General features: G+C 50.5%; 1 protein-coding gene across 6 annotated transcripts in view; it reads left to right on the forward strand.

Annotated features, from left to right (window-relative positions):
* Nucleotides 1–2,966: 2,966 nt before the first annotated feature.
* Nucleotides 2,967–26,523, forward strand: part of PCGF2 (polycomb group ring finger 2) — a 41,643-nt gene continuing 18,086 nt past the window's right edge. The window contains exons 1-7 of one of the 6 annotated variants that reach the window (XM_059727012.1): nucleotides 2,968–3,191; nucleotides 14,431–14,492; nucleotides 18,194–18,333; nucleotides 19,609–19,705; nucleotides 24,273–24,328; nucleotides 24,806–24,856; nucleotides 24,986–25,094. In XM_059727012.1, the coding sequence (XP_059582995.1) occupies nucleotides 18,222–18,333; nucleotides 19,609–19,705; nucleotides 24,273–24,328; nucleotides 24,806–24,856; nucleotides 24,986–25,094 (425 nt within the window). In that variant the 5' untranslated portion in view covers nucleotides 2,968–3,191; nucleotides 14,431–14,492; nucleotides 18,194–18,221. Of the gene's footprint in view, nucleotides 3,192–11,792; nucleotides 11,865–14,430; nucleotides 14,493–15,972; nucleotides 16,072–18,193; nucleotides 18,334–19,608; nucleotides 19,706–24,272; nucleotides 24,329–24,805; nucleotides 24,857–24,985; nucleotides 25,095–26,523 lie in introns of those variants that run through there. The other 5 variants (XM_059727014.1, XM_059727010.1, XM_019482558.2 and 2 more) reach the window with 5 other exon arrangements.

Genomic DNA, 26,523 nt, shown 5'->3' on the forward strand with positions numbered 1-26,523 from the left:
AATTAAAAATACTTGCTGAAGATCTGACTCAGCTACCTTGACCATGATCCCTTTGTAACCCGCTTATTCACATTCCAGATTTATGCTGAGACTAAATGGTCCTGCCTCTCCTTAAACTTGTGCTATCTGAATATATCTTTTCCTTTACAAATATGCACAAATAGATAAAGCTTTTTAAAAAATTTACTGCATTAGCCCAGATGCCACGGCATGGCAATTTTGCACAGAGTATTCATTTGACAAATTGCTAATATTTTTTGTACCTTTTCAAGACAAAAAAAAAAAGAGAAAGATCCCTGGGCCAAAGCTGAGAAGAAAGTCAATCCTGCTTTGACATATTTAATGCTTTAACCTATTATCTAACCCTCTTTCATAATCTAAACCACTTCAGATGGTGTGGACCTGTTACTTTGACAGTATAAAGCGTATTAAAGGGTTAACAAGCACACGTAGTCATAAACTGTGTATGAATCTGGTGGGTTTGGCCAACCATAATTTCCCTTGACACAGAAACGTCTTTTAAAAAAAAAGAATTGTATTCCAAAATACTTTTTTTCAGGGGACAATAGTGAAAAGGATACGATCATTTAGTTTTAACACTTTATATATCTATCTATCAGGAAGCTGTGCTCCTTTCTGCCATCAACCTCTCCAGTCATTTGTCTGTATCCCCTTAATCTTGTCCCAAAGTTTTGTGGCATAAAAGTTCCAGGTTCCTTCTGTTAGCTTCCTTTGAGTGGGGTGATGGGAGGCTGGGGTGGGGGTGACTTTATTTTCTGGATCTTTGTCCTAGAGCACCATGACTTTTCCTCTTCAATAAAGTCCACTCTGCCAAAAGAAGTCTCTACAGATCTGATTGCAGTTACCTCCTGGGTCTATCTTCCCCTTCCCCTCTCCGTCTCTTTGGACTGAGCTGCTTTTTAAACTTTTTTTGTTGTATTATTACCTTTTCTTTTCTTTTTCTCCCCCGCCCCCAACCCGCCCTTGTTTGATAGGACCTGGGAGATCAGAAGAGAATAGATCAAGAAAAGAACCAAACTTAGCTATTGGGGGGGTGCCCTTTAAAAATATCTCTTCACATTTTTTCTTTTTTTTTTTAAAGGAGGAGAACAGAAAGAACTTTTGAGGTTTTAAAAGGCAAGATAACATTACCGCGAGGCCCAGAAATACACTTAGCCAGCGATTGGCGCCTCATCGCAGCAAACTTCCGCTGATTACAGCTGCAAAATAGAAACCGGTGCTGTTTTCTGTCTATAAGATTAAAAATTATCTCCTCCCCCGCAGCTAAAGATCGGGCCGGCTGCTGGGTGGCAGCGATCACGGGCTGGCCGAGCCGGGGATGGAGCAAACCGGCAGCAGCAGCAGCGATCCTGTGTGCGGCGGCAGAGGCGCCGCGCGGAAAGGCTGCGAGCAGAGAGGGGCTGGGATGGGGATGGAGGAGCCGATCCGCTGCTGCCGCTTGCTTGTTGCAGCCGCAGATCAAACTGCTTGGGGATCCGCCTGCCAGGGCCACGTCCTGGGAGCTGGGTGGCAGGTCCCGCGCCCCGATCCAGCACGTGCAACAAACAGCAAGACCTGGAGCGTGGGGCTCGCAGCTGGAGGGATGCAGTTGACAAGGCGCGTGTACACCCTGCCTCCCCCCCCTTGGAAAAAAAAAGGGCAGAAGGGAAACGACTTAAAGGACGGAAGGATCTTTAGCAAACCCACCACGGGGGAAGGCGACTGGGGGTGCTTGGGGCAGCCTTTATTGCAAAGCAAGAGACACTGCCTGGCCAGAATCGCCCCCCCCCCCTCCAGCCCCGCAGCGTGGGGGGCGTGTGTGCAGCCTCGCACCCTTCAGTTGAGGATCAAATGGAAAGAAGGGGGCAGATGATCTGTGCCTGGAAGCTGGAGATCGCAGGCTAAACAGATGATCCAAAGCAAAAAAATCCCCCCAAAACCCCCCCAAACTTTTCCTCCGCAGCTCCCCGTGCTCATACGTTAGGCTGATCCATCTCAAGAACAGTAATAAATACTTTCTCGGGAAGGGGGACAAGAGAGCCACCCCCAGGCGGGAGACCCCTCTCTCTGATTGTCTCCTGCTGTCCACGGCTCCTGGGCTGGGTGGGATTTGATTCGGTTTCCTCTGGGTTCCTGTTTATTGTTTCAAGAGAAATGCAATAAGCGGCTTGGGGCAGAGGGGAGGTGGGGGATGAGGATCCGCCGTGTAAACGCGCGTGTGCGCACAACTGTGCGATCCCCGTATCCCGGAGCTTCTCCCCCCCCTCCCCCCTTAAGTCTATTTCGCTGTCTCGGTGTGCCCTGCCCAGCTTGCCTGCCTGGGCGGTGGATGGATCTATAGAGGAGGGGGAGAGAAATAAAGACTGTTCGTAGGGTTTTTTTCTCTCTCGATTTTGTTTGGCTGCTTTTTCCCCGGTTGCAAAAAACAACAAAACTGCTTGGGGCCACACTGTCACGGAATACAATTTACCACGCGGGATCTACTGCTATTCATACCTCCCTCCCCTCCCCAAACACCCCCCACTGATCGCAAGAGAGACCCGAGTGGGGATCCTGCTCCCATCGATCCCTTTCCCGCTGGTGATTCCTCAAGGATCCCGATTGATCCCTACTATCCCGCCACCCCCGGCAGAGCCGGAGCTCCCAGGCTTTTGTTCCGCTGGCTCCAGTTCCTGCCAGGTTGGGCTGAGCCGGGCAGACCTCCCGGGCTGGCGGCAGCAGAGGGTGGATTTTGTTGCTTGGGTATTATCAAGAGGCGGAGAGAGATTGGGGGGGGGGATGAGTGGGGCTGCGGTGTATTGGGAGGGGGCCCAAAAAAAAATCTCAGTGTCCGTCTCCCCTCCCCCTCCCTGCCTCTTTTTTTTTTTTTTTTTTTTGCACCTCAGCCTCTTTGCAAACACCCCTAAAGGAATGAGATCACGTGAGTCCGCGGGGCGGGGCAAGCTCTTGTCTGGAGGAAAAAAAAAAGCCATTTTGCACCCCCCCCGCCCCCTCCCCCTCCCCCAGCAGATCCCGGCGGCAGCCACGGGGGCTCCTTTCTTCCAGCTCCCGTAGCCCGTGCAAAAAAAAAAAAAAAAGAAAAGGGCATAAAAAAAATTAATTAAAAACCCAAGCCCGTTGCAAAGTGGGGGGAGCTCTGCTTGGCGGCTTCTTCCCAGCCCTGCTCGCGCCCCGAAAGGATCCGGGATCAGGTAGGGATGCGCCTCCCCCCGCGGATCCCTTCTCCCCTGTGCGCGCTGGGGGAGGCTCTGCCCCCCCCGCCCCCCGAGGGAAGGCGCACAGGCCGCTGTCCGGGCTGCGTGCGCCCTCCCGCCCCGTGGCCCTGACATCCCCTCTCCCTCTGCCTCCCCTTTCCCTCCTTTCTTTCTGTTTTCCCCCCTTCCCTCTCTCTCTCTCTCTCTCTCTCTCTCCCCCTCTGTGCTTTCAAGATGGCCGATCGGTTTATTTGCTGGCCAGCCCAGCCTGGCTGCTTCCTATCTTGTGCTCTTTGTGCTGCCGCGGGGTTCCTGGCAGGGTGATGGGGGGGAGGATGGAGGGGGCATTTGCATGAGATCGGATCTCCCTACCCCCCCTTGCAGCCAGTTCTACCCCAACCCCCTCCCCCCCCGCCTGTTTCCCCCCCTTGCCCTCTCACTTGGCATCCTCCCTGGCTCTTGGCAGCAGCTTCTGCTGCCACGTCCCCCCCCAGCCCCTGGCTCTCTCCACTTGGCACGCTCAACTTTTTCTTTCTTTCTTTTCTGGGTCCCTTCTCCTGCCTCCTCCCTGCAGCCCAGGGGCGGGGGGTGGCAGCAGCCGGGGGTGCCCGGGAAGGGGGGCGCTGGGAGGGGGCTGCGGGGAGCAGCGAGATGGCGGGGGGGTCGGGCTTTGACAGCATCCTGCCCCCGGGCTGCAGGGCGCGGGGCACCCCGAGGGACGCGGCGCCGCGGAGAGGCGAGGGTGGGTGGGTGGGTGGCGGGCGCAATATGGCGCGGTTTCTCCACGGCTGGATCGCAAATGGATGTGGGAGGAGGGGGCAGGGAGGGGGGAGGCCCCCAAGTTTGGGAGGAAGGTTTGCATTGTTTTCCGCGCCGGGAACGGCGGGCCCAAGCCGGAGGGGGCAGGCGGGGAAGGGGGCGTGGGTGTGCGTGAGTGTGTGCATGGATGTGTGCATGCGCGCGCGTGTGCGTGCAGGGCTGGTGCGCGTGTGTATGTGCGTGTGCATGCGTGTGTGTGTGTGGCGCGCGTGTATGTGTGTGGGTGTGGCATGTGCCTGTGGGTGGGTGTTGAGCGCGCGTGTGCATGTCTGTGTGGGGCTGTGCACGCGTGTGTGGGTGTGTGTGTGGCATGTGCCTGTGGGTGGGTGCTGCGCGCGCGTGTGATGCGCGTGTGCATGCCTGTGTGGGGTGTGCACGTGTGTGCTCCGCGTGTGCGTATCTGTGCGCGCGTGTGCATGTGTGTATGTGTTGCGTGTACACGTGCGTGTGTTCCGCGTGTGCATGTGTGTGCGCGTGTGTGTTCCACGTGTGCGTGTGTGAGTGTATATATATGTGTGTCAGGGGTATAGGTTCTAGGTGTGTGATGGTGTGTGTGAGAGAGAAAGATCCTTGTTTTTCTTTCCCCCCCCCCGAGTCACAGGGGTCTCATCAGCCTCGGGTCGGAAAACCCCATCACATGAATACAGAATCGCTGCCCCCCGCCGGCTCCAAAATACAGAAAAAAGGGGTGGGGGGAAGGGGGCGGGACCCGAGGTTTTGCCTTTTGGGAGGGGGCAGTGAGAGGGGGGTTTGCCCATTGCGAAGAAGCCCAGCTGAGACGGCTCTTTTGGCTTTAATTGTCGCGATGTTTTGCTGATCAATGTGGAAGTCAAAGGAGACACCCGGCCCGGGCTCCGCTCCCGCAGCACGCCGGCGAGGGCAAGGGGCCGGACCCCCGGGCCGCCTGCCCCCCGCCGCGGGAAAGAGGAAACCCACTTTTGTGTTTGATCCTTGGATGGTTTCGCCCCTTCTCCCCCCCGCCTCGCTTCCCTAGCTACGGACACCGCTCGGATCCCCAGCCCGAATCGCTCCTCCAGGCCCTGATGATGAATAATAGATTGCAGTGTAATATCCAAATAAGCTGGCTGGCTGGGGCAGGGCCCAACACCCCCACCTCAGCCCGGTCTCCCTTGGAATGAAAGGTGGGGGTGGTCTTCCCTGCCCGACACCGAATAAGACCAAGATCCTGATCCCTGCAGAGTTCAAAGGGAAGAGGGACCTTTTCCTAACATATATAGATCCTCCACTGCCAATTCAAGGAAGAATCTGTGTGTGTGTGTGTGTGTGTGTGTGTGTGTGTGTGTGTAGCTATGCGTGGGATGGGAATATATATAGGTAAGTGTGTGTGTCTACATATGGGAATATATATACATACGTGTGTATGTATGGGACTATATATACATAAGTGTCTATGTATGGGAATATATATATAGGTAAGTGTGTGTGTGCGTTTATGGGAATATATATACATAAATGTGCGTGTATGGGAATATCTATGTGTGTGTAAGAGAGTGTGTGAGTGTCTACATATGGGAATATATATACATAAGTGTGTGTGTATGGGAATATATGTGTGTGTGCGTGTGTATCTATATATGGGAATATATATATGTGAGTATGTGTGTCTGTATGGGAATAGATATACATAAGTATATGTGTGTGTATCTATGTATGGGAATATATATGTGTGTGTGTGAGTATGTGTGTCTACGTATGGGAATATATATACATAAGTATGGGAATATGTATATATACATGTGTATGTATGTGTGTGTGTGTATGGGCATATATATACGTGTGTGTGTATTTCCACCGCCCCCATCCAAGAGTAACTTTCTTGCATTTTTTCTTTCGGGAGGACATGCATTTTGGGGGAGCAGATGGAGGGGGGAGAGGACAGGTTTCGTAATTATGCAGGTTCCTTTCTCTCTCCGTGTTTCATTAAAAAGGGACTCTTTAGCCATCACCTCATTCACAGAGGTGTGTGATGGAAAACAGTCTCTCCTCACTCCAGATTTTATTGTCATCATTATGATTTCGTGGAGCCTGCACACAAAGCCGGCTTTGTTGGAGAAATTATAGACGGAGCAAAGCTCGTGCTGCAAAAAAAAAGAAAAAAAAAAAAAAAGTGCAAAGGGGATTCATGGAGAAAGGTGTATTTTTTTTTTCATCTGGGGTGGGGTAGAGATGAAGGACAGGAATCTCTCGTGATCGGTTCTCCCCGCGCGTGTGTGTCGGTGTGAGTGAGTGCGTGTGTGCATGTGTGTGTGTGCTGAGCAGTCCTGGAGGAGGAGACGGGGGGAGGTTGCGTTGCTTCCCGCGGTCCTGCTGGACAAGGGGAGCTCGGAGGTGGAGGTGAGGCGCCCTGGGCGCGGGGGCAGGACCGGGCGAGCGCCGGGGTCAGCTCGGAATAGACCCGGGGCTGGAAATGGAGCCGCTCCATTGTGGAGCGCTGGCACCGTTCCCAGCCGCCGAGGAAGTGCCGGGGTATTTCTGTCCCTGCTAAAGGTGATCGCCCCCGGGCCCTTTCCCCGTGGGGCTTGGCGGGGGGGGGAGGCTTAAAATCCAGCATCGGAGCTATGGATTGGGGGGGAGGGCCCCCCCGATCCTCCCTCCCCTCTTCCTTTCGCCGATGCGAGTCCGGTCTGCTGGGGGAGCCGGTGGTGCTGGGAGCAGCTTCACTTCTGTCCGCCGAGACCTTGCAGCGCGCTGTCCCCGGCGATCGGCCCATTGTTATCAATAAGTCTCCTCCAGCTCCCGATTCGGGGCCGGGGCGAGGCGGAGGGGCTGGGACGGGGGGAAGGGGCGATTTCTGAGCCAGCTTCTTTGTGAGTGGCAGGTTGGCATGGGGGGTGTGCGTGTGCTCGCGTGTGAGTGTACATGCGTGTGTGTGTTGGGTCGGCAGCGCTGCCTGGCTGCGGGCGGTGTTGTGTCTGCGTGGGTGTTTGGGCAGGGTGTTGTGTCTGTGCGAGGGGAAGTGTTGTGGCGGTGGGATCCCTCCTGCCTTGCTCACCTGCTGGAGGTTACACACACGCACACACGCCCTCCTCCGCCAGCCTCGCAAGATCCAACACCTGGTTAACAGGGCAGGGAGCATGGAGGGGCAGATTCTGATCGGGAGGTTGTGTATGTGTGTGTATGTGTGTGTGTGTGTGAGATCCCGGTCACAAATACCCCCTTCTCCCGCCCTGGCACCGCTGGGGAGTGCGTGGGCATCCCCTCTATGGAGACTGGCTGCCAGGGGGTGGAGGGAAGGGACAAGCCACTGAAAGGCAGAATCCACTGGCGGGGGGATCACCCCCCCCCAGCCCCGATCCCACGCGTGGGTGATGTGCCAGGCGGGCATATACCTTGCTCCCACGGATCCTTCGGGCTGGCGCAGCTGAACCCCGTGCCCCAGATAATCCCCTGCCCCATGTGCGCTGGAGACAAAAGGAGCTTCCCACCTGTCCTGTCTCTCGGCGGAGCCGAGCCTCATTGCCCCACTTGCCAGGCTCGTCCTGGCTGGCTCCCGGGCTCCGGCGGCAGGACTGACAACCGCGCTGCTTGAAAGGCCAGGTCAGACAGAAGCCAGGCGGAGATCGCAGGCAGGCGGAGATCAGACGGGGCGATCCACCTTAAAATAGACGCGCCGCTTAGAAGCCCTCCCTTGATAGACAGCTGCAGCACAAGCCACCCACAAAACCCAGGGAGAAGTGACCGTAGTGACCCCGCTGTCCCCGAGAGCGGTGCCGAGCTGGCCCGGCTCCCTGCGGTTTGAACACAGGCTTTGGCAGGAGCCTGGACATTTGCACTTCTTCCTTTCGGGTATCCCACCCCTCTGTCCTAGCACTGATCCTACACCCCCTTGCCAATTTGGGAGGGGGGGTGTAGAACTCCTGTTGGGTGCTGAAGCCTTTAAACAATGCAATGAATCTGGAGAGGTCAAAGCTGAGCAGACTCTTTGGCAAAAAATCTGCCCCTTCTCCCAGTCATGGGTGTTGAGCTCCTGAAAATCCTCCTCTCCGGCTCTTTGGAGCATTCACTCCCCTTCCCTTTCATCCCAGCTGCCTACACCCATACCCGGGGCCTGATGGGTGCTGTGCTGTGCTGTGCTGTGCTGTGTGTCCGGGGGGGGGGGGGGTTTGAACACGACTCATCCTGGAGAATGTAGCAGGCTCTCGCAATCAATGAGCTTCGCAGCCACAGAGGTGGCACCGAGGGTTTCCATTGGAAACACGCTTGAAATTAATAACAAATATAATTAGCCAGGGCCCTGAGCTGCTGCTGGCGGGGGCCAGATTCTGTACCGTGTCCTCTGCAGAAAAAGCCTGAGCCCTCAGATGAGATTTTTATTGATTCTGTCTGGTTCTGCTTGGTTGAGTAGGAAATACATTTTTTTTTAACAGACCAGCTTTTTCTCTGAGTTAAAATAATTCCGCGCGATCTCTTGGGAGTTATTAATAACAACAACAACAAAATCATTGGACGAACCTGAACGCAACTAAAAAAAACGGACTTAAAAATAATAGGAAGGGATCCTGTCCTGGGAATCTCTCATTGCAATAGGTGGAGGGTTGAGCTGTGGCTCTAAGGTACCTGCTTCCTCTACTTCTCAACCAGGGGTATCGCTCACTGCACGGAGGACTTCCTCCAAGCAAAGCTCTAGGGCAGGGATTTTCAACCAGGGGTCCGTGGCACCCGGGGGTGCTGTGAGATCCTTTCCAGGGTGCCACGGGATGTTAGTGATTCACGGGATCAAAGCAGGGACTTCCAGCAGGAGTCCATATTTTTGAAAGCTCTCTGCCCCGGAGTGCTCTTTGCAACAGGACAATTGCTCTGTCATTTTCCCGTACTCAGAAAACGAGTGAATACTAAGAGCTGGCATTTTCCAGGGTGGAGGAATTGAGTCCAAGGAGGTTGAGTACCACTGCTGTGCGGCTTTCCTGGCAGCCTTTCCAGGACCCGCTGTGCAGTCTGAGTCTCTTGTTCGTTTGGAGCATGTCTTAAAAACCAAACGGCCCGAATGCGGTATTGCGAGTTGATTTTCATACATACGTATCCAGGTGCCTTCATCCACCTGCGCGTCTCCCATCTCTCCGGAACCGCGTTTCTGTCTGGTACCCAGGTCTTGTAGGATGGGCTCTGTCACACACGCACAGTCAGTCCTGGCTGCAGGGGAGCGAGCCTGGGTCGTGTACCCTAGCGCAGAAAGTGGCTGGGGGAATAGGAGGGAATGCGGGTAAAGGACGGGCTAATACAACCCTGACTTCACCTCTCAATAGAGAAGAAAAAAGGCAAAGATTGTGTCTAACGCCATCAGTCTTGCGAGCTGCAGCCTGTTCCCCGAGATAGATCCCACTTGTTTCTGACTTTGCTCTGGATTTAGACCTGGATAAATAGGAGCAGAATCCAGCCCGGGGTGTAGAGTTACGAGGGCACGAGTAACCTCCCCCTGGAGTGTTGTGTTCAGCAGCTTGGGGGTACTTGCTGGCTGGTTTATTTTTTATTTATAGCTTCGAGAAAGCAAGAGGGACTAGAAGGCTCTGACTTGCTTTTCCACTCAATTACTCACTGTTTCCTCTCTCCCCACCTTCTCAAATCCAGGTTTGAGGCCCGTCTGTAGTAATCCCGCATAAAGCTGCATTCATGGTCACTGATGCTGCCTTGATTTTTTTTTCCATAGGAGATAAAAAAAAAGTGTCTGAAGCCTGCAGTGAAAGGGAAGGGAGCGTTTGCATCTGGGGTGGGGGTCGGTGGATACAAAGAGGTGAAGAGCTGGGTGTTGGAAAATAATGCAACGATTTTTGGGGGGTTACATCTGTACAAATATTTTCCTGGTTGTAAAGAAGGCGGTGGAAGTTGCTTAATTCTCTGAATGACCTGATAGTAGGGGAGTGGGAGGGGTGGGTAAAGGGTGGAAATACCTTAAAGCTGCCCTTAACATTGAGAAGTTAGTTCACGGGTCACTGGTCGGTCCAGACGCAGAGATCTATCTAATTTCAACTCTCATGTTATGGAGGTCGTGCTAGTTCTGAGACTTCCAGCACGCCCCTCTCACATCTGAAAACCATCGAAGACTGGAGGCTTTGGGCTTTTTTCTTTTCTTTTTTTTTTCTCCTTTTTTTTTTTTTTTTTTTTTTTGGAATTCGTGCGCCGAAAAAGGAAGAAGGGGGGGGGGGCTGTAAAATATAATTTCTTATACAATATGATGTCTTATTTGGCTGATGGAAAGTTGGAGGGATCCTGAAAGAGATCTGATGGGGGGCGGGGGGAGAAATGAAAGGGAAAAATGTTGCCTTTAGGGATTTTGAATCGAGACAGTTTGCATACTGACTTGGAGGCCGGGAGGAAGCAAAGCAAATAAAGATGAGCAGGATGTCCATTCCAAATTGTCCCTCTGTGAAGATCCCTTGATTATACAGTAATGTTAGTTAAGGCGTCCAGGAGTGATTTGTGTATCTCACTGGAGACATTTGAGAAGGCTCTGAGCTCCCACTCTGGAAGTGAAGCATTTATTTGGAAACACTCGATCTCTTTGGTTTTAGCCTTTATTTTTTTGCGAGCATTTTTACCTTTCCCTCCATATAACCCTCCCCCCACCCTCTGATTCGCCCTCTGCTCAGTCTCTATTTAAATCCCAGGGTAAACGATCAGCATATTTCTCCTTTCCCCTCGCCCCCCGAATCTGTCTAAAATGCAGCTCCTGTTTAGGGGGGAGGGGGGGATTTAAAGGAAGACAAAAAAGCAGGATATACCTGTGTATAATAGCAGGATGTAGAACCCGCGGCGCTTCGCAGGAAATTAACATACAACATCGTTGATTTCCTTGGCAGGAGTGATTGGTGGTGCAGGGAGACTTGCCTGCTTTTTAAGGTGCTGGAGTTGTTTTTCGCTTCTCTTCCTTGCTTGGCCCTTTCATTCCTGCAGATCTATTTGGAAATAAGGGGGGGGGGAGGACCCCCCACCCCCAGGCTGCCTGGCGATCTGAAAAGGCGATCTGCCTCGGAGCCTGGCGCGTTGCAACCTTGGGCAGGTTTTAAGCCCAGAGATACATCTCAGGTCACGCTCGTGCCTGTCCTAGTCCTTCACCCCTCCTCGCTGGCGTCAGGGTCCCCCGTTTTGCAAACCCAGGGATCCGATCTCTTCTTGCTCTGCTCGCAAAGGCTCCCAGCCGCAGCCCCGTCCTCGGGCGTGGGTGTGGAACAGAGACGCGTCTGTCTTGCAGGAAAGAAATGTTGGATGGTCCTAATAGGATTTATGGAGGATGTTTGATGCCCCTTTCCCTCCCATGGTTGCTAATGCCACTCGCGTGTCCAGCGGTGCGCGTCTGGTGCGGTGATCAACAGGGGCTGCCTGCTTTTTTCCCTCCTGCATCTTCCTGCCCCTGCCTCAGGGTTTGGGAGGATGGAAATCTCTTGCTGCTGTTCTGAACGCGCCTGACCCAGAGCTCGAGGCTCCTATAGGCGGAGAGCTACAGCGCTCCAGACCCTTGCGGGGTCCTGGGTGGGGGGGTTCTGCTGCCCCAAAGGGGAGGCGGAGTGGGGTGGGGGCAGCAACGCCTCCCCAGCCCCCAGCCCTGGAGCTGCTCTGCGGTGTCGCCTTCTGCCCCGCCTCCCCCCTCCCCCCAGTCCCTGCCCCGCGCCCCCCATCTCCGGCCTCCAGGGCGCACTACGAGGCGACGCTCTTTAGGGTCCCTAAAGCGTTAATGGTTTAAAGGAAACACGTGCCTGGGCAGGATGGAGTCCGAGAGGGGACGCGGGGGGGAAGAGTCTGGAGATCGCGGGCTGCCGGGTTTGCTGTGCTAGGGGGAAGAGGAGTCGGGGCCGCTGCTGACACGGGGCTGGTTTCTGAAAGCGGCGGACAGTAGAGGTGGGCAGCGAGGGCTGCTGTGGGGGGCGGGGTGGCGCTGGGCTTGATGCGTGCGTTGGAGAAGGAGGGGAACTTTACCACTCTCCACCCCATCCTCTGGCTCCCCGGGTCCAGCTTGAGTCACGAAACCTTGATCAGCATCATGGGGTTTATTAGAACCGGTTTGTGCTGGCGGCGCGAGCGCCCCACCACCCACTCGGAGAGATCCCTGGGAGCCTGCAAAAAAATACGCCGCCCCCTCAAAAACAAAATCCCTCCAACAAGAAATGCAGTTGCAGCCTGGGGAGGGGAGCGGCGCGGCGCGGGGGAGCTCCGGCCGGGCGCGATCCCCGGTGGCTGCGGGGAAGATTGGGTTTCTGGTGCGCCAGGCAGGGCACAGCGCACCCCGCGCGCTGCTGTTGCTGTTGGCACCTGGCCAGCTGTTATCCTGTGCGTCGCTATAGCAACCAGCGCCGGGACAGCCTATCGGCGGCGCCAACGTCACCTGCGAGTTGTAAAGGTTCTAAGGGGGGGCGGAAAGGGGGGTCACGTCGCGGCGGAGGGTGCTGGAGCGGGGCAAGAGGGAGCGACTGGGGACAAACGGCGGGGACGCTCGGGGCTGCCTTCTTGCTGCGTTGGCGTGTCCCCAAGCCCCTCTGCACTTCCCCCGACCCCAGAGTCACGCACTGAATGTTGCCCTGGCTTTTTCCCCCCTCTCCTGGGTGTCTGATGGGTCCAGGGGACCCCCTCCCCACCACCTGTGCCTCCAAGTTTGATCAGTGTTAGCTCGTTAATTTGTGCGCACTGTCATGCACTGCTCGCTGTCTGCTTGAATCCTTCCACTCCCTGCTCCTGAAGTCAGGGCTTTAGGGGCGAGTGCCCGAGCTGTTGGGCGGGCAGGGGCCCGGATCCTTTCCGGGAGAGACTCCAGGGGCATTTGTCAGGAGATCGGCAGGAAGAGTGGGTCCTGCCTTGGTGGGTCAAGATGAGCCTGGGTCTTTCCAAGCCCTGGAGGTCGGTCTTCGGTCCCCCTCTCCATGTCCCTCGGTGGTAACCCGTTCCCCTCGCCCTGCCCCGCGGGGCTGGTGTTTGTATCTTCCTCCCTAGAGAAGAGTGGTTCTCAGCCCCCCCCTTTTTTTTTTTTTTTTTTTACAGCCAAGGCACCCCTCCTTGGATCCTCGGAAAAATTGCCAGCTCTTAGTTGTCTCTGGGTTTATGAGGGGGGAAAAAAGAGCTGGGAAAGCCCGCAGCAGGTCGGCAGGGTTTAACCCGGCGCACTCCTGGTGGAAATCCCTGGGTTTGTTGTTGTGAATCGCTTGGCACACCTCGCGTGCGAGCGTTGCGGGGTACTTGAAAGGCTCCCCAGGCACTGCAGGGTGCAGCAGCCCATCCCTGCCCTACAGCTTCGCCAGGAGGCTTCCTCGAGGCGTCGCTCCATACCCTAGGCGCTGCCTTATCTGCGCCCGCAGCGGCGCTCCCGGCTCGCCCGTGTCCCCGCGATCCCAATCAAATGCGTCTCCGCTCTTCATCAGGAGCCGTTCCCCCTCCCTAATCAGCTTCCCCGCCCCCTCCCGACAGCGGGGGGATTTGTGGGGAAATACTGCGCTCTGAATAGCTCTAGCCGGGCTGGGGAAGGAAAGAGGGGGGTGCTTTTCAAAGTGTCCTTCGCCTTATCAACAAAGACCGGGACCATTTCACTCCTGCTTTGAAAAGATGCCCAGAAAAATGGGTTTTCAGACAACTGGACGTCCCTGACCCCTCTCGTGGGTGTGTGCTTCAGCGGGTGTGTGTGTGTATTTGTGTGTGTGTGGGTATGCGTGTATGTCTGTGAGCGTGTGTGTCTTTCTATGTGTATGTGTATCTGTATGTGAGTGAGTGTATCTCTGTGTTTGTGTAGTTATGTGTGTATTTGTGTGTATGTGTGTGCATCTCTAAGTGTGAGTGTGTGTATCTATGTATGTGTCTGTGTATCTCTGTGTGTGTTCATCTGTGTGTGTATCTGTGCGTGTGTGAATCGCTGTGTGTGCGTATCTGTGTGTATCTATGCGTGTGTGCATCTCTATGTGTGAATGTGTGTGCATCTGTGTGTATCTCTGTGTGAGTGTGTGCATCGGTGTGTGTCTGTGTGCATCTCTGTGAGTGTGTGTGGGTATCTATGTGTATATCTGTGTATCTCTGTGTGTGCATCTCTACGTGTGCATGTGTGTATCTCCATGTGTGTACAAGTGTCTCTCTATGTGTGTGTATCTCTACGTGTGTGTGTGTGTGCTGCCAACAGTCTCGCCTCGCGCTGACGTCACGCCCAAACATTTGCAGAGCCATAGATTTGATTTCAGGTCCCCCCTTTCCTCTCCCCTCCAGCTCGGATGGTTGTAATAATATTCTGGCTCCGCGCCAAGTATAGGAGTTGCCATAGAAACAATAAAACTGCAGCGATTTAGGGCCCCAGCTATACCGTCTCCTATTGTAAATATTAAAGTATACGGGGAAGGAGGTGGGGGGAGAAAGGCAGCAATTACATTGACATCTGCGACTTTCTGCATCTCTCTGCACCTGATTGCTTCAAACGGTGATGTCTTTCCCACAGGGAATCGCTCGAAACCCCCGCCAGCCCCCGACCTCTCCCGGGCAGGCAGCGTCACTCGAAAGGTCTGAAACTCTTTAAAAACGTTGCCAAAATTCAGGGTTGCGTTTGGTTCCCCGCCCCCACCAGCTCGGCTCTGGGCACGGGGAGGCGGGAAAGGCTCGCAGACAACTTCGATTTTTTTCCCCCTACGAGTAAAATTTTGCCTCGTGCTTATCTTTGTCTCTAGCAATCGAAGACTGTCTTCATTGCCTGCTGGCTAGCAACTGCCTGCACCTCTGTTTCGTGTGTGTGTGTAGTTTTGAGAAAGTCTCTGAATGACCACCCTTCTCCCCTCCCAAAGGCAGTGAGGGCTTTTTTTTTATGTCAAAAGTATTGATTTAGCAAAGACGATCTTTCCTTTCTGTGTGGGCGTGAAAAGACAAAGAGAGCAGCGCGCACAGACAGCCATTGGGCAGCGCGAATTAAATAATCCTCAGCCGCACAGATGGGAATGAAAGGTCCCGCACACCAGCCAGGTACTACGCTTGAATTAGTCCCCAGCATTAATTAGGGTGTGTGTGTGTGTGTGTGTGTGTGTGTGTAATGTGGTGTTGTGTTATGGGGAGGTAGCCAAGACTGGAGAGTCTCTATAGAAACCGTGAGGCACTGGCTGAAAATGCCTTTTACTATCAAATAGAAAATACACTCGTGTAAAAAAAAAGAAAGGAAAGGAAGAAGGGAGGAAAGAAGGAAAGAAAGAGACACACACACATAACAGGGATGGGGAAAGAAATGCAGGGAGGTGCCCAGTCCCTGCTCTCAGCATGGGAGTCTGGGGTTCTAGGTTGCAAACTGGGGGCACTTTACACCCAGCAGCCACCCAGCCAGGGACCAGTGGGTCAGTCACAGAAACGTCCAGGGGCTTAGACTTTTTCTTTTTTCACCAAGGTTTTAATCATATCATATCATATATCATATATCAAGCAAATGTATAATATACACGTGTGTATGCATATGTGTGCATCCAGGTATGCATGTCTATGTGAATATGCACACACACGCATACACACAGGTATTTCCTCATATACACAACCACACATATATAATACGAGATCTAAACCGGAAATCCTTCCCCCCCTGCTCCTTTCCATGATTACTTTTGTCAGCCATTTAGAGGGGGAAAGTGAGATCCGTAATTGTGAGTTGATTGGCGGGGGGGGGGGAGGAATTCGATTTCCTGCTAATTCCCATGACCTGGCTGCCCTTTCATGATAAAAATGCACCCCCGACTCCAACTCCAACAGCTGCAAAAGGGGAGGGACGGTGCAAGAATCAGCCCCTTTTCCCGCCTCCCTGGAGGTCAGTTTTTTTCGGCTGAGGATCAGCCCTCCCTGAGGGCCTGCCCCCTTAAAGGGCGGTTTGTTCCCAGCGCTCCCCCCCCTTCCGGGGCGGAGGGGGGTGGGGCGTGCCCGTAGCGGGTGCCGCTGCCACTGATTGGGGGACCGCAGGGGCTGATTTGCATACATGCATTACGGGGGCGGGGCCGGGGGAGCTGGCAGCGGCTCGGCGCGGCTCGCGGACAAAGGTGCAGCCTCACCTATGCGCGCCGGGGCCGGGGCCGGGGCCGGGGCCGGGTCTTGGCGGGGCCATTGCGCGCGGGAGGTACGTGCGGGCCCGGGCGCCCCACGACGCGAGCTGCAGGCTCTGGGCCGTGGGCAAGCGGCCGGGGGCGGGGCAGGGGCACTGTGCAGGGAGACCGGGATCGGGGCTGGGGCCTGGGAGGCTGCTGGTAGGGTGGGTGTAGCGTGGTCTTGCAATGCCAGGCCGTGCGTGGGATGTGGCAGGTAACATGGGCACTCAAGTGCGTGCGCGTGTGTGTGCCTGTCTGTGCGTCGTGCACGGTGTCGGTGTGTGTGTCGCTGCGCGTGCCAGTCTCTATCATGTTGCAAATTTGCGGTGGCCTGGCATCTTCAAAGAGTGTCTAGTCTGCCCACCTGCATGTACGTGGAAGTGTTAGCTGCATTTCTTCTAGGGGTCTCAGCTGGTATATTGCACTCTGCATTGGCACAAGAGGGGGTGCAGGTCAGGATGGGAAGGCGTGTGTACGGGCAGCTCTGTAGGAGCATCGCGGTGTTGAATATGTTGTCACGCCTGTGTGACTGTGTCTGTGAGAGAGAGATGTGGTGCTTTGAAGATGCAAACTGGGGCAGCAGTGTGTGCATGTACGTGTGCATTGGCAGATGCTTCATGCATGTCTGGTGTATCCTATGCGTGTCATATGTACCATGTATGTTTTTGTGCATGTGGGGGGAGGTGTTTCTTGCCTCTTGCACACACAGATGCAGGCAGCATGCTCACCAGAGGTCCTTCCTGCTTCCCCCTTTCTTCAGGCCTGTGCGTTTAATGAATTGCATGTTAATGTTCAATTAGACAATTTATCTGATTTGTTCTGGGCCATTGGCTTTCTGAAATAGGATGAGTCACGCGGGGTGGCAGTGGGTGTATGGCATGGAAGGGAAGGGGGGCAGGACCAGGGCAGAAACTGCAAGCCTCCCTCGGCTTTGTTATCTCGTGTCACCAGTAGCTGAGGGGAGAATGACGGAGGAGGACACGTGGACAGCAAAGAGCTAAGGTGAAACTGCAGCAGCCCCCTTAGCTGGATAGGGTGGAAATGCCAGCTGCATGGTACAACTGATCTTCCTGGTCGAGGGCACTGCAGAGTGCGTGTGTGTATATGTGTATGTGTCCTGAGCCTACAGTGACAGAAGAAATGTAGTTGGAGGGAAGGCATACAGGGGATGAAAAACTGCACTGTTAACTATTTATGAGGAAAGGGACTCGATAATCAATAACCCAGAAGTGTTCCTGTCTTTGAGTGTCACTTTTATGTCCATTTTAATCCATTTTTGCACCTAGATAACATGCATAATCCTAATGGAGGGGGAAAATGAGCTTTGTGTGTTTTTGAACTGAGATTTATTCTTTCTTCCCAGTTCTGAAATGTAAAGCTACCACTGAAACCTCCAGGTTGTGTCTGGTTTTTAATCCCTCCACATCTTGACAGGGTTGTCTGTGTGGCATTTCTCTTGGTTGGGCCATGCCAGCAATGGTATTGTCTGCATATTAATTGATTTTCGTCTGTTAAAAAAGGTTGTTAAATTAACACGCACAAGATGAAGAAATTTGGTGGGGAAACAAAGGGGGAGAGAATATTCCTGATAAAGATGCAGTGCAATTATGGGCCAGGCTGTGAAACTGTAACTCACATTGAATTTATATCTTTCCCCCTATTACTATTATTTTACATTTATATTGTGGTACAACATAAATAATGCAGAGACTATGGGTCCCATTTTGCCAGGCTCTGCAAAGACATAAATAGTCTCCTTGACATACTCAGGATTGCCCTTAGAAAGGGTGTTTTTGCTTAGGGGTCTGGCTGGATATGGAAAGAAAAAGATTTTTTTTTTTTGTTGCATTTAAAATGCAAATATCAGGTCTTTTATCCTTGTCTCTATATTGTTACAGTTTTGTTTTAAGGCCTGACCATAGGAACTAGGATCCAAGGAGGGGGTGTATGTGAATAATTCCTAAATAAATGTTAAAACCTCTGCAGTTTTTAACTGACTGCTTCATTCCCTTTTGGGATGCTGCCTTCTCTTGCACTAGCCAATTACTTACTCTAGTCTCTATAGTATTCCTGGAGGATTGGGATGCCCATGTAGCTGCTGCTTACATGATCCTCAGGCCATGGTGGAGTGTGTTTGTGTGTTTTTATTTCCAGAGAGGATCTGCCCACAGCCTGATCCAAAATGCACAGAACCACCAGGATAAAGATCACTGAATTGAATCCCCATTTGATGTGTGCCTTATGCGGAGGCTACTTCATTGATGCAACCACCATAGTGGAATGTTTACACTCATGTAAGTCTCCAATGTGTCCCAGGAAGGGAAGGCAGCGAGCAGAGGAGACTGCCCGTCCTTAAGGAAATGTTCTTTGCTTTCATGCTACAGGCAGGTCTCTGTTCTCGGTGTTAAGTTCAGGATCTTGTTGATGATCCCTTTCCGCTCAGCAAATGATAACTGTCAAGAGTTTTCAAAAGTGGCTAATGGTTTTTCTTTTTTTGGATGCCTAACTGGAGGTGCCTTTTTTTTCTTTTTCCTCCAAGAAGAGCTGAGTATTCTGGAAAGGTCTTTGTAATGAGGAACAGCTTCAGTATTGAAGTGCTTTAAATACTAGTCACTTTTTGAAAATGCTTATCTTGGATTACTTTCAAGAGGGAATTGGGAAGGGCGTGGGGGGGCCTCAACTTCTTATCACATTGCCAAGAAAACTGCTGCAGCTCTTTGGCTGGAAACACAAACGTGAAGATTTCCTCAAAGGCGGAAAGCTGAGAATGAATGAAAGGGAATAATACCTTTGTTATGCCACCTGCAATTGAAGCAGTGGAACTCATTGCTACAAAGTGGTCATTGAGACCAAGAGATGAAAGAAAAAGGGACTGGACATTTAAATGTATGGTTTAACTATATTATATTTGAATATAAGTAGTAACATTTTTGGAAGAGATATTAAACGATGTGCTATAAGGATAAACAATCTCTAATAGAGACTGGATTTGAGACTAGACTGCATCTGTCTAGTGCAGGGTTATACTTATGTACTGGCCTCAATGAACCTGGGGCGTGATTCAGTCTGCCAACATTCCCCAATTTTTTTATTTTTATTTTTTCCCTTTGCCTAAAGAAGTGACATGTGAAGGGACAGTCATGCCTGGGAAGCACCCCACTCTTGTGAGGGAAGAACGGAATAGGGGATTTCACTCTTATTGATTCATGGTAGCAGACCTCCTAACCACTGGATTAAAAGCACCTTCACTCTAATGAAAGCAGTTGCAATGTGTTTATAAGGAGAGGGGAGGAAAAAAATGGTCCTTGCTTAGCGTATTGTTATGGACCTGTTAATTGTAGATGAATGTCACCCCTGGCACAGCATCCTAGCACGTGCCGTGGACCTTTATTTCCTGCTTAGGCATCACTAAGGAGCCAACTGATTATAGCCAATGCTGAAACAATGCATAGGCTTTGCGTTGGCTTTTTGCATTGTGGGGGTGGGGGCAATAAATTTCACCCTATGTGCCCTTTTGGGGATTTCATCCTGTTAATTTTTTTTCTCTCTCTTCCCTTCTTCCCCCCCAGTCTGTAAAACCTGCATTGTTCGTTACCTGGAGACCAACAAATACTGTCCCATGTGTGATGTTCAAGTGCATAAAACCAGGCCTCTCCTCAGCATCAGGTGAGGGATCTTGCTGTTAGAACTTCTCCACCTCTCTTCCCCAGTATACGATAAGATGTGTTACCTTGTGAAATCTGAGACTGTGAAATTAATGGGCTAGTGAGCACTGCTGTTATGACAATCTCTCATCCTTGCTTTTGTTCAATTGAGAAATGGATATTTTGTCTTAAACTCTGTCACCATTTGCCTCCAGGTCATTAGTGATTTTTTGGGGAGGGCATTGGTTTAATTTGGCAATACCAGCTTGAAAAGGGCCTGAGTTTTGAGAAGACACAAACCCCATATATAGTGTCTCATATTGGGAGTCCAACGTACTGGTCACTTTGGAAGGCTTTTGCATTTAACCCTGGACCTGCTTTAGCAAGGTACTAAAGTATGTGCTGAACCATAAGCATGTCATGTGAGTGTCCCCATGAACTCCCATGCGATTGTTCACTTCGTAAAGCATAGGTACTTTTGTAAGTTTTGGGAGATCTGCTTTTAAAGCCTTGCTCTGCCACAGACTTCCTTTGTGGCCCTGGGCAAATCACTTATGTACAGGTCCTCCAAGGCATCAGTGGAGGTGGGGGCATACCTACTTTTGAGCATCTGGTCTCTTTGTCTCAGTTCCTGTCTTCTAGTGGGGATAACAGCACTTTCCACTCTGTCGGGGATATTGGGAGAACAAATGTATTTGAAGTAGCAGGGTCCTTGGATGGTGGTAATGAAGATATATAAGAATATGGACAGAGAAAGCAGTATAGAGTATCTTGCTGAATTGGGGCAAAGTACTCATTGCTCTGTCAAACTGGGGAAAGGCCCATTAGACACACTAATCCATTGCTTCCCTTGGCCAGTGCTGGACATTTTTGTATAAAATCAAGAGCATTATCTCTTAGTTTTTTGTTTGCTTGGTTTTTTTTTTTTAAAGCTTATATATATCTGCCATTATTCTGTGTTCAAAATCCTTCCTAATCTGTGACATCCCAAGTAATATCCTGGCAGGCACGTGACACCTAGAGTCCCTATTCCAAACTGCTTACAATTTTGCTCTTGAGTTTGTGTGTATCACCTAACATAACACAGCCCCTGAGTGCTGTCAGAATGCAAATAAGACCAGAGCTAGAATATAGGATGACAAATGCCATGATGGGGCAGACACGGCTAGGAGCTTCCCTGTGTTTTCCAGTACATCTTGATGGCTTTAGAAAGAGGTTCCAATGGCTATTAGCAGGAAAGGGGATTCATGAGTTGCATCTTCTGGCAGTTTAGCCAGAGAATCTGTGGTCCTTTTTAGACAGTGCCGTGACCACAGACATCAATCAGTCTTTGAAATAGCTACAAGAGCAGTTTTTAACCTGAGACCAGTTGTGGTTTCTAATTCATTGATCTATTTGCCTTGGAACTTTGCTTTCTTCACTCCACGCTCCCCCACTTCTTCCCCCCCCCAATCTCAGCATTATTCTTCATGAGCAACTCTGCCTTGGATGCTACAAACATGATCCCTGGTGCATAGATCTGGCTCCCAGGCCCCTGTTCTAACATGCATGGAACCACCAGGATAAAACCAACCCAGCTGAATCTGCCTTGCGTTGATGTGCGCTTTATGTCAGTTTTGCTCCTTCCCCATTTGTCTGGGTTCGGGGAAGCCAGACACGTCTTGTCAGTTGTAGAATTAGCTCTGCAGGTGGTTGGCATAGAAACCATTAAGGCTGCAATACATCACTAGGGTTTTTTTTAGCTGTTCCATGTAAATCGGTTTCTGTAGTAACACGTTGGGTTTTTTTTTTTTTTTGGTTTCCAGTGAAATATTTACACTGTAACTCCCACAGATCTCTCTCCTAAATATCCCTGAATGTGTGCAGAGATAGACACACACACACACACACCCACGCTACAGACACAGGCACACACTGCCAACATGTAGACAGACTCAAAACAACAGCAGTGTAGAAATACACTTGAGTTTGCCCTGTAGTAACATCCAGACCTCTTACTTTATTTGTCTTTCAGTCACACCCAGAGACCCCAGCTTAGACCATTGTGCCTGCCACAGTACAAACAAATTTGCATTTTTGTTCAGGCAGAGCTGGGTTTGCATTTATGCTATGGCACCTTTGCAGCAGTCAGACAATGGAAGAAAGCTGTGAGTGTTAAGGAAGATCAAGTTAAAGGTGTCCTATCCCTGTGTCTTTTCAGAGTCCAGCAATCAAGACCCAGGCTTGAGACTTTTTGGGCATAGGCTTTTATGTCAGACACTGACACATTTCCTGTAGAAGTTACTTGAGTAATTCTTTTAGGCTAGAAACTTCCAGGGTAAGTAGCTATAATAAGGCTGTTACATACAGGGCCAGATCTTCGGCCAGATCTTCTGCCAGAATAGTGAAGTGTCCACTTCCCTTATTGCCTCAGTTTCAGATTTTCAGTTATCATTTCCTTTCTTGGTTAACCCTTCCCAGTGAGGACAGTGACCCTATGCCACCTCACCAGGAACTCTCAGACAGCTGTGTATGAAGCTTAGGAAAGTGCTTTGATATCTTCAAATGGAAGGGTCTATTAAAGGAAACAATTATTACAGGAGTAGTGTTGATAGAGGATGTGCACATTTCTCCTTCTGCTTTTCAAGCTGGAGTCACAGGACTGCTTTTAGGGCCAGGGGTAAAACTCAAATGACCCCCTCATTGACTTAACTGGGCTATGGAACAGATGTAGTTTGCATGGGTTAGACAGTTTCACTTCCCTTTCCCCTTCCCCATCCCCTCCGTTTGAGATGCGCACAGTATACAGCTGTGGTGTCTGCAGTGTGAATAACGACTATTGAAGGACTGCAGGCTTAATCCTGCAAGGTGCTGTCAGCAGGCAGAGCAGAGGGTGCACAGCAACATGCAGAAACATACATACTCCAGCATACCCATTGTATGGGATGCCAGAACCACGCTGCATGCGCACATGGAATCCTCTTGGGAGCCTGGGCATGGGAGGGCCTGTGTTCATCTGTGACACATACAGGGCACACACCCTGGGGTAAGTTATTGGGCTAAATGGTTATTGATTCATGCAAGCATAATGACTGTCTGGTAATTAACCTGCCAGTCAAATGACAGAATTTGCTTTTTCATTAGCTTGCTGTAAATTATAAAGTAAATCCTATGTGTACATATAATAAATAATGTCACAGAGGGGCCTTGCAAACTCCTGGTGACATCACCAAGAAGTTATAGATTAAAGGGCTGCTGTTATGCTAAAAAACATGTATTTGAAAGAAAAACAAATGACCGTACCTACTATTCATAAAGGCCCTATTATTAAAAAAGAGCTAAGTGCAAACCTGTCACCATGAACAGATTTGTTTTTCTTTTGACATTTTGTTCGACTACAAGGTGCTTTTGTTAACCCTACTAAAGGCCAATTTGCATCTTCAGATGCTTGAAATGCCTTAGGAAAATTTGGCTTTGAGTTTCTTTTGAAAATATGACTTAGGGCTTTTGAATGTTTCACCCTAAGACACTCAAAATAAGACTGAGCAGTTTCACTTTGTTTTCTAGTAGCTTTCCCTGCGTGGCTTTTGTGTCCTATAGTAATTTGTTTGCTTGCAACTGATGCAGAGAGGCATTAAAACTCAAAGAAGAAATCTGTCTTGGTAATTTTTTTTTAACTTGCAGAAACATGACAGTTGAGCTTGGATTTTTATTAAGATCTTGGTGCATGTCTGATTGGGTTTTCAATATGCATAGTTTGGATTGGCTGAAGCATTCTCCCCTCCCTTCCTACCAAAAAAACCATGGGGGTTTTAAATTATTTTTCTCTCCACTTTTCCGTTTTTATTCTGTTAGAGCTGGCTCAGGTGATGGGGCATCCTGGTGGTTTGAGAACTAGACTGGAGTTCTGGAGCCCCAGATTTTAATCCTAGTGGTGCTCTAGCTTTTCTGCATGACCATGGTTAAGTCACTTCACATCTGTGCCTCAGTTTCCTCACCTATGCAGTGGAGTTAGTGCTTTACTAGGGAGATCAGGATCATTATGAGATCTCCAGATGAAAAGCAATACATGAGCTGTGTTAGTGTCTGCAAGCTTTTCTGAATTAAGATAACAGCTAGACATTGACCTTAAGAACATTAAATAAGACTGTGGTAAAACCATAAGTGTCCAGGAATTCAGCTTTGCCAAAAACCACCCCCCAAAAAAACCTACCCCACCAAAGTCCCCATATTGGTAATTCTGGACATTTTAGTATACAAAACTCCTGACAACTTGAATCCACTCTCATCAAAGTCAACAGGAGATTTACTTATGTTAGCTCAATGGGAACTGGGCCTGTGCAGTTTGAGCCTAAATTGATCTGACTTTGTTCCTTTGTAAGGGGCCAATGCAGTGTCTGCACACTTGTTAAGGCACATTCAAGCTCTATTTTGAGGGCTCAGGTGGGAATTGGGCTTTATGCTGTTCCTTTGCTGAGGAGCAAACTTTAACTTTTGTGTATGTTATCTTCCCTTCACCTGAACAAATTCTTTAGCCAATTTACCTGCCATACCCAAAAAACCAGTTCTAATCCAGCCATAACTAATTATCTTCTCTCTTTGCATTCCAGATCAGACAAAACTTTACAAGACATAGTGTACAAACTGGTCCCAGGGCTATTTAAAGGTACAGCTGGATACAATGGCAATTTTGGGGTGGGGTTTTCAACGCACAAGCTGTCAAGTTAACGTCTCTGCTAAAGTTCAAGCAGTGCAGTCCCCCAACCCCCCAGTGTGAACACAGTTATGTGAGATATATAAAGCTGTTTTATACTTGTATACAGCTTCCTGACTGGGAGAGCAATAAGCTTCAGGATAAGCCACTTTTATTTGGTGTAAATTGCATGCCGTCTGAGGGTTGTACTGGTCTACCTAGATGGGTTAGAAAAAAAATCACCATCAAGGCTTGCTCCACACAGGAGGCTATTCTGGAATAGCTGGTGTGTCCTAAATTCCCATCCTGCTTTAATCTGAATTAACACAGGTGTGGACAAGTCTTAACTTGGGACCAAGCCATGATGTATAAATCAGACCTTGATCTCTTTCTCCTTCCTTCTTTCATTCCCTTCTTTCTGGGATCCCCCTGCTTTCCCTGTGCTTACAGATGAAATGAAGAGGCGGCGTGACTTCTATGCAGCCTATCCCATGGCAGATGGTAAGTGTCTGCGGGCGGAAATGGCTGTTTTTTTTTTCCCCCCAGTTCCTTGTCCCCTGCCTTGCCAATAAATACATTTAAGGGGAATTTCTAACAGCTCTAACTCCTTTTTCTCCCCTCACTGTATAGTTCCCAATGGGTCTAATGAGGATCGTGGTGAAGTTTCTGAACAAGACAAAGGGAACCTGACAGATGATGAAATTGTCAGCTTGTCCATAGAATTTTATGAAGGAACAAGGTAAGGGCATTCCCCTTCCCTTCTACCATTGCTGTTTATGAGACCAAATCTCACTCTTTGTGGCTTGCCGGGCTGGACCAAGTACTGAAGACATTTCCAGCATTCTCTGACTTGAATTGACAGGTCACTTCAGCAGGAGTTTTGCCCGAGTAAAGACTATGCGTGAAATCCCTTCCTTCTCCCTTCCTTACTTAGGGCACAAGGCCTGAGGACCTTAAGTACTTCAGTGGGTCCTGGCTATGGCAGCATTCAGGCATTTTGCTGTCTTCAGTATATCAGTCCTTTGCAACACCCCTTGGGAAGCAGGGCATGGCTTTTATCCCCATTATACAGGGGAGAGAATGAGGGTGCAGAGACATGAAGAGGAGAAGAGGAGAAGGAATTGTACTTCTTGCAAAAGAGCCATATGATTGCTCAGAGCTCCAGTATGGAACTAGAGGTAGGTCTGTTGAAAGTCTCTGGGTTAGGGTTAGAGGAGTCGGCAACAAGGATGATGTTGTGGTGGGGGTCTGCTATAGATCACCAGACCAGGAGGAGAAGTGGTAGATGAGGCTTTCTTCAAACAGCTAGTGGAAATTTCCCAACCACAGGCCCTGGTTCTTATGGGGGATGTCAGTCACTTTGACATCTTCTCAGAGGACAATACAGCAATGCACAGGCAATCCAGGAAGTTTCTGGAGAATGTTAGGGACAACTTGGTGCCAGTGCTAGAGTGGCCAACAAGGGGCCATGCTCTTTTTGATCTGCTGCTCACAAACAGGAAAGAATTGGTGGGGAATGTAGTAGTGGATGGCAACTTGGGCAGCAGTGACCATGGGATGATTGAGTTCAGGATCCTGAGGGAAGGAAGGAAGGAGAGCAGCAAAGTGAGGAGCCTGGACTTCAGAAAAGCAGACTTTGACTCATTCAGGGAATTCATAGGCAGGATTCCCCTGGGCAGCCAGTCTGAAGAGGAGAGGAATCCAGGAGAGCTGGCTGTAATTTAAAGTAACCTTACTGAGAGTGCAGGAACAAACCATCCCAATGTGCAGGAAGACTAGCAAGTATGGCAGGTGACTAGCTTGGCTAGGCAGGGAACTCTTCAGTAAGCTAAATCACAAAAAGGAAGCTTATAAGTGGAAACTTGGACAAAAGCTAGGGAAGAGAATAAGACTGTTGCTTAGGCATGCAAGGCCAAAGTCAGGAAGGCCAAAGCACAATCAGAGTTGCAGCCTAGCACGTCCCCTCAAGGGATGGAAAGGGTAACAAAAAGGATTTTTACAAGTAGGTCGGTAACAAGAGGAGGATCAGGGAAAGTGTGGGCCCCTTACTGAATGGGGGAGGCATCCTAGTGACAGAGGATGCAGAAAAGCTGAAGCACTCAATGACTTTTTCACCTCAGTCTTTTCAGGCAAGGTCAGCTCCCAGACTACTGCACTGGGCAGCACAG

This window comes from Alligator mississippiensis, chromosome 4, assembly GCF_030867095.1.
Source record: "Alligator mississippiensis isolate rAllMis1 chromosome 4, rAllMis1, whole genome shotgun sequence".
Lineage (NCBI taxonomy): Eukaryota > Metazoa > Chordata > Crocodylia > Alligatoridae > Alligator > Alligator mississippiensis.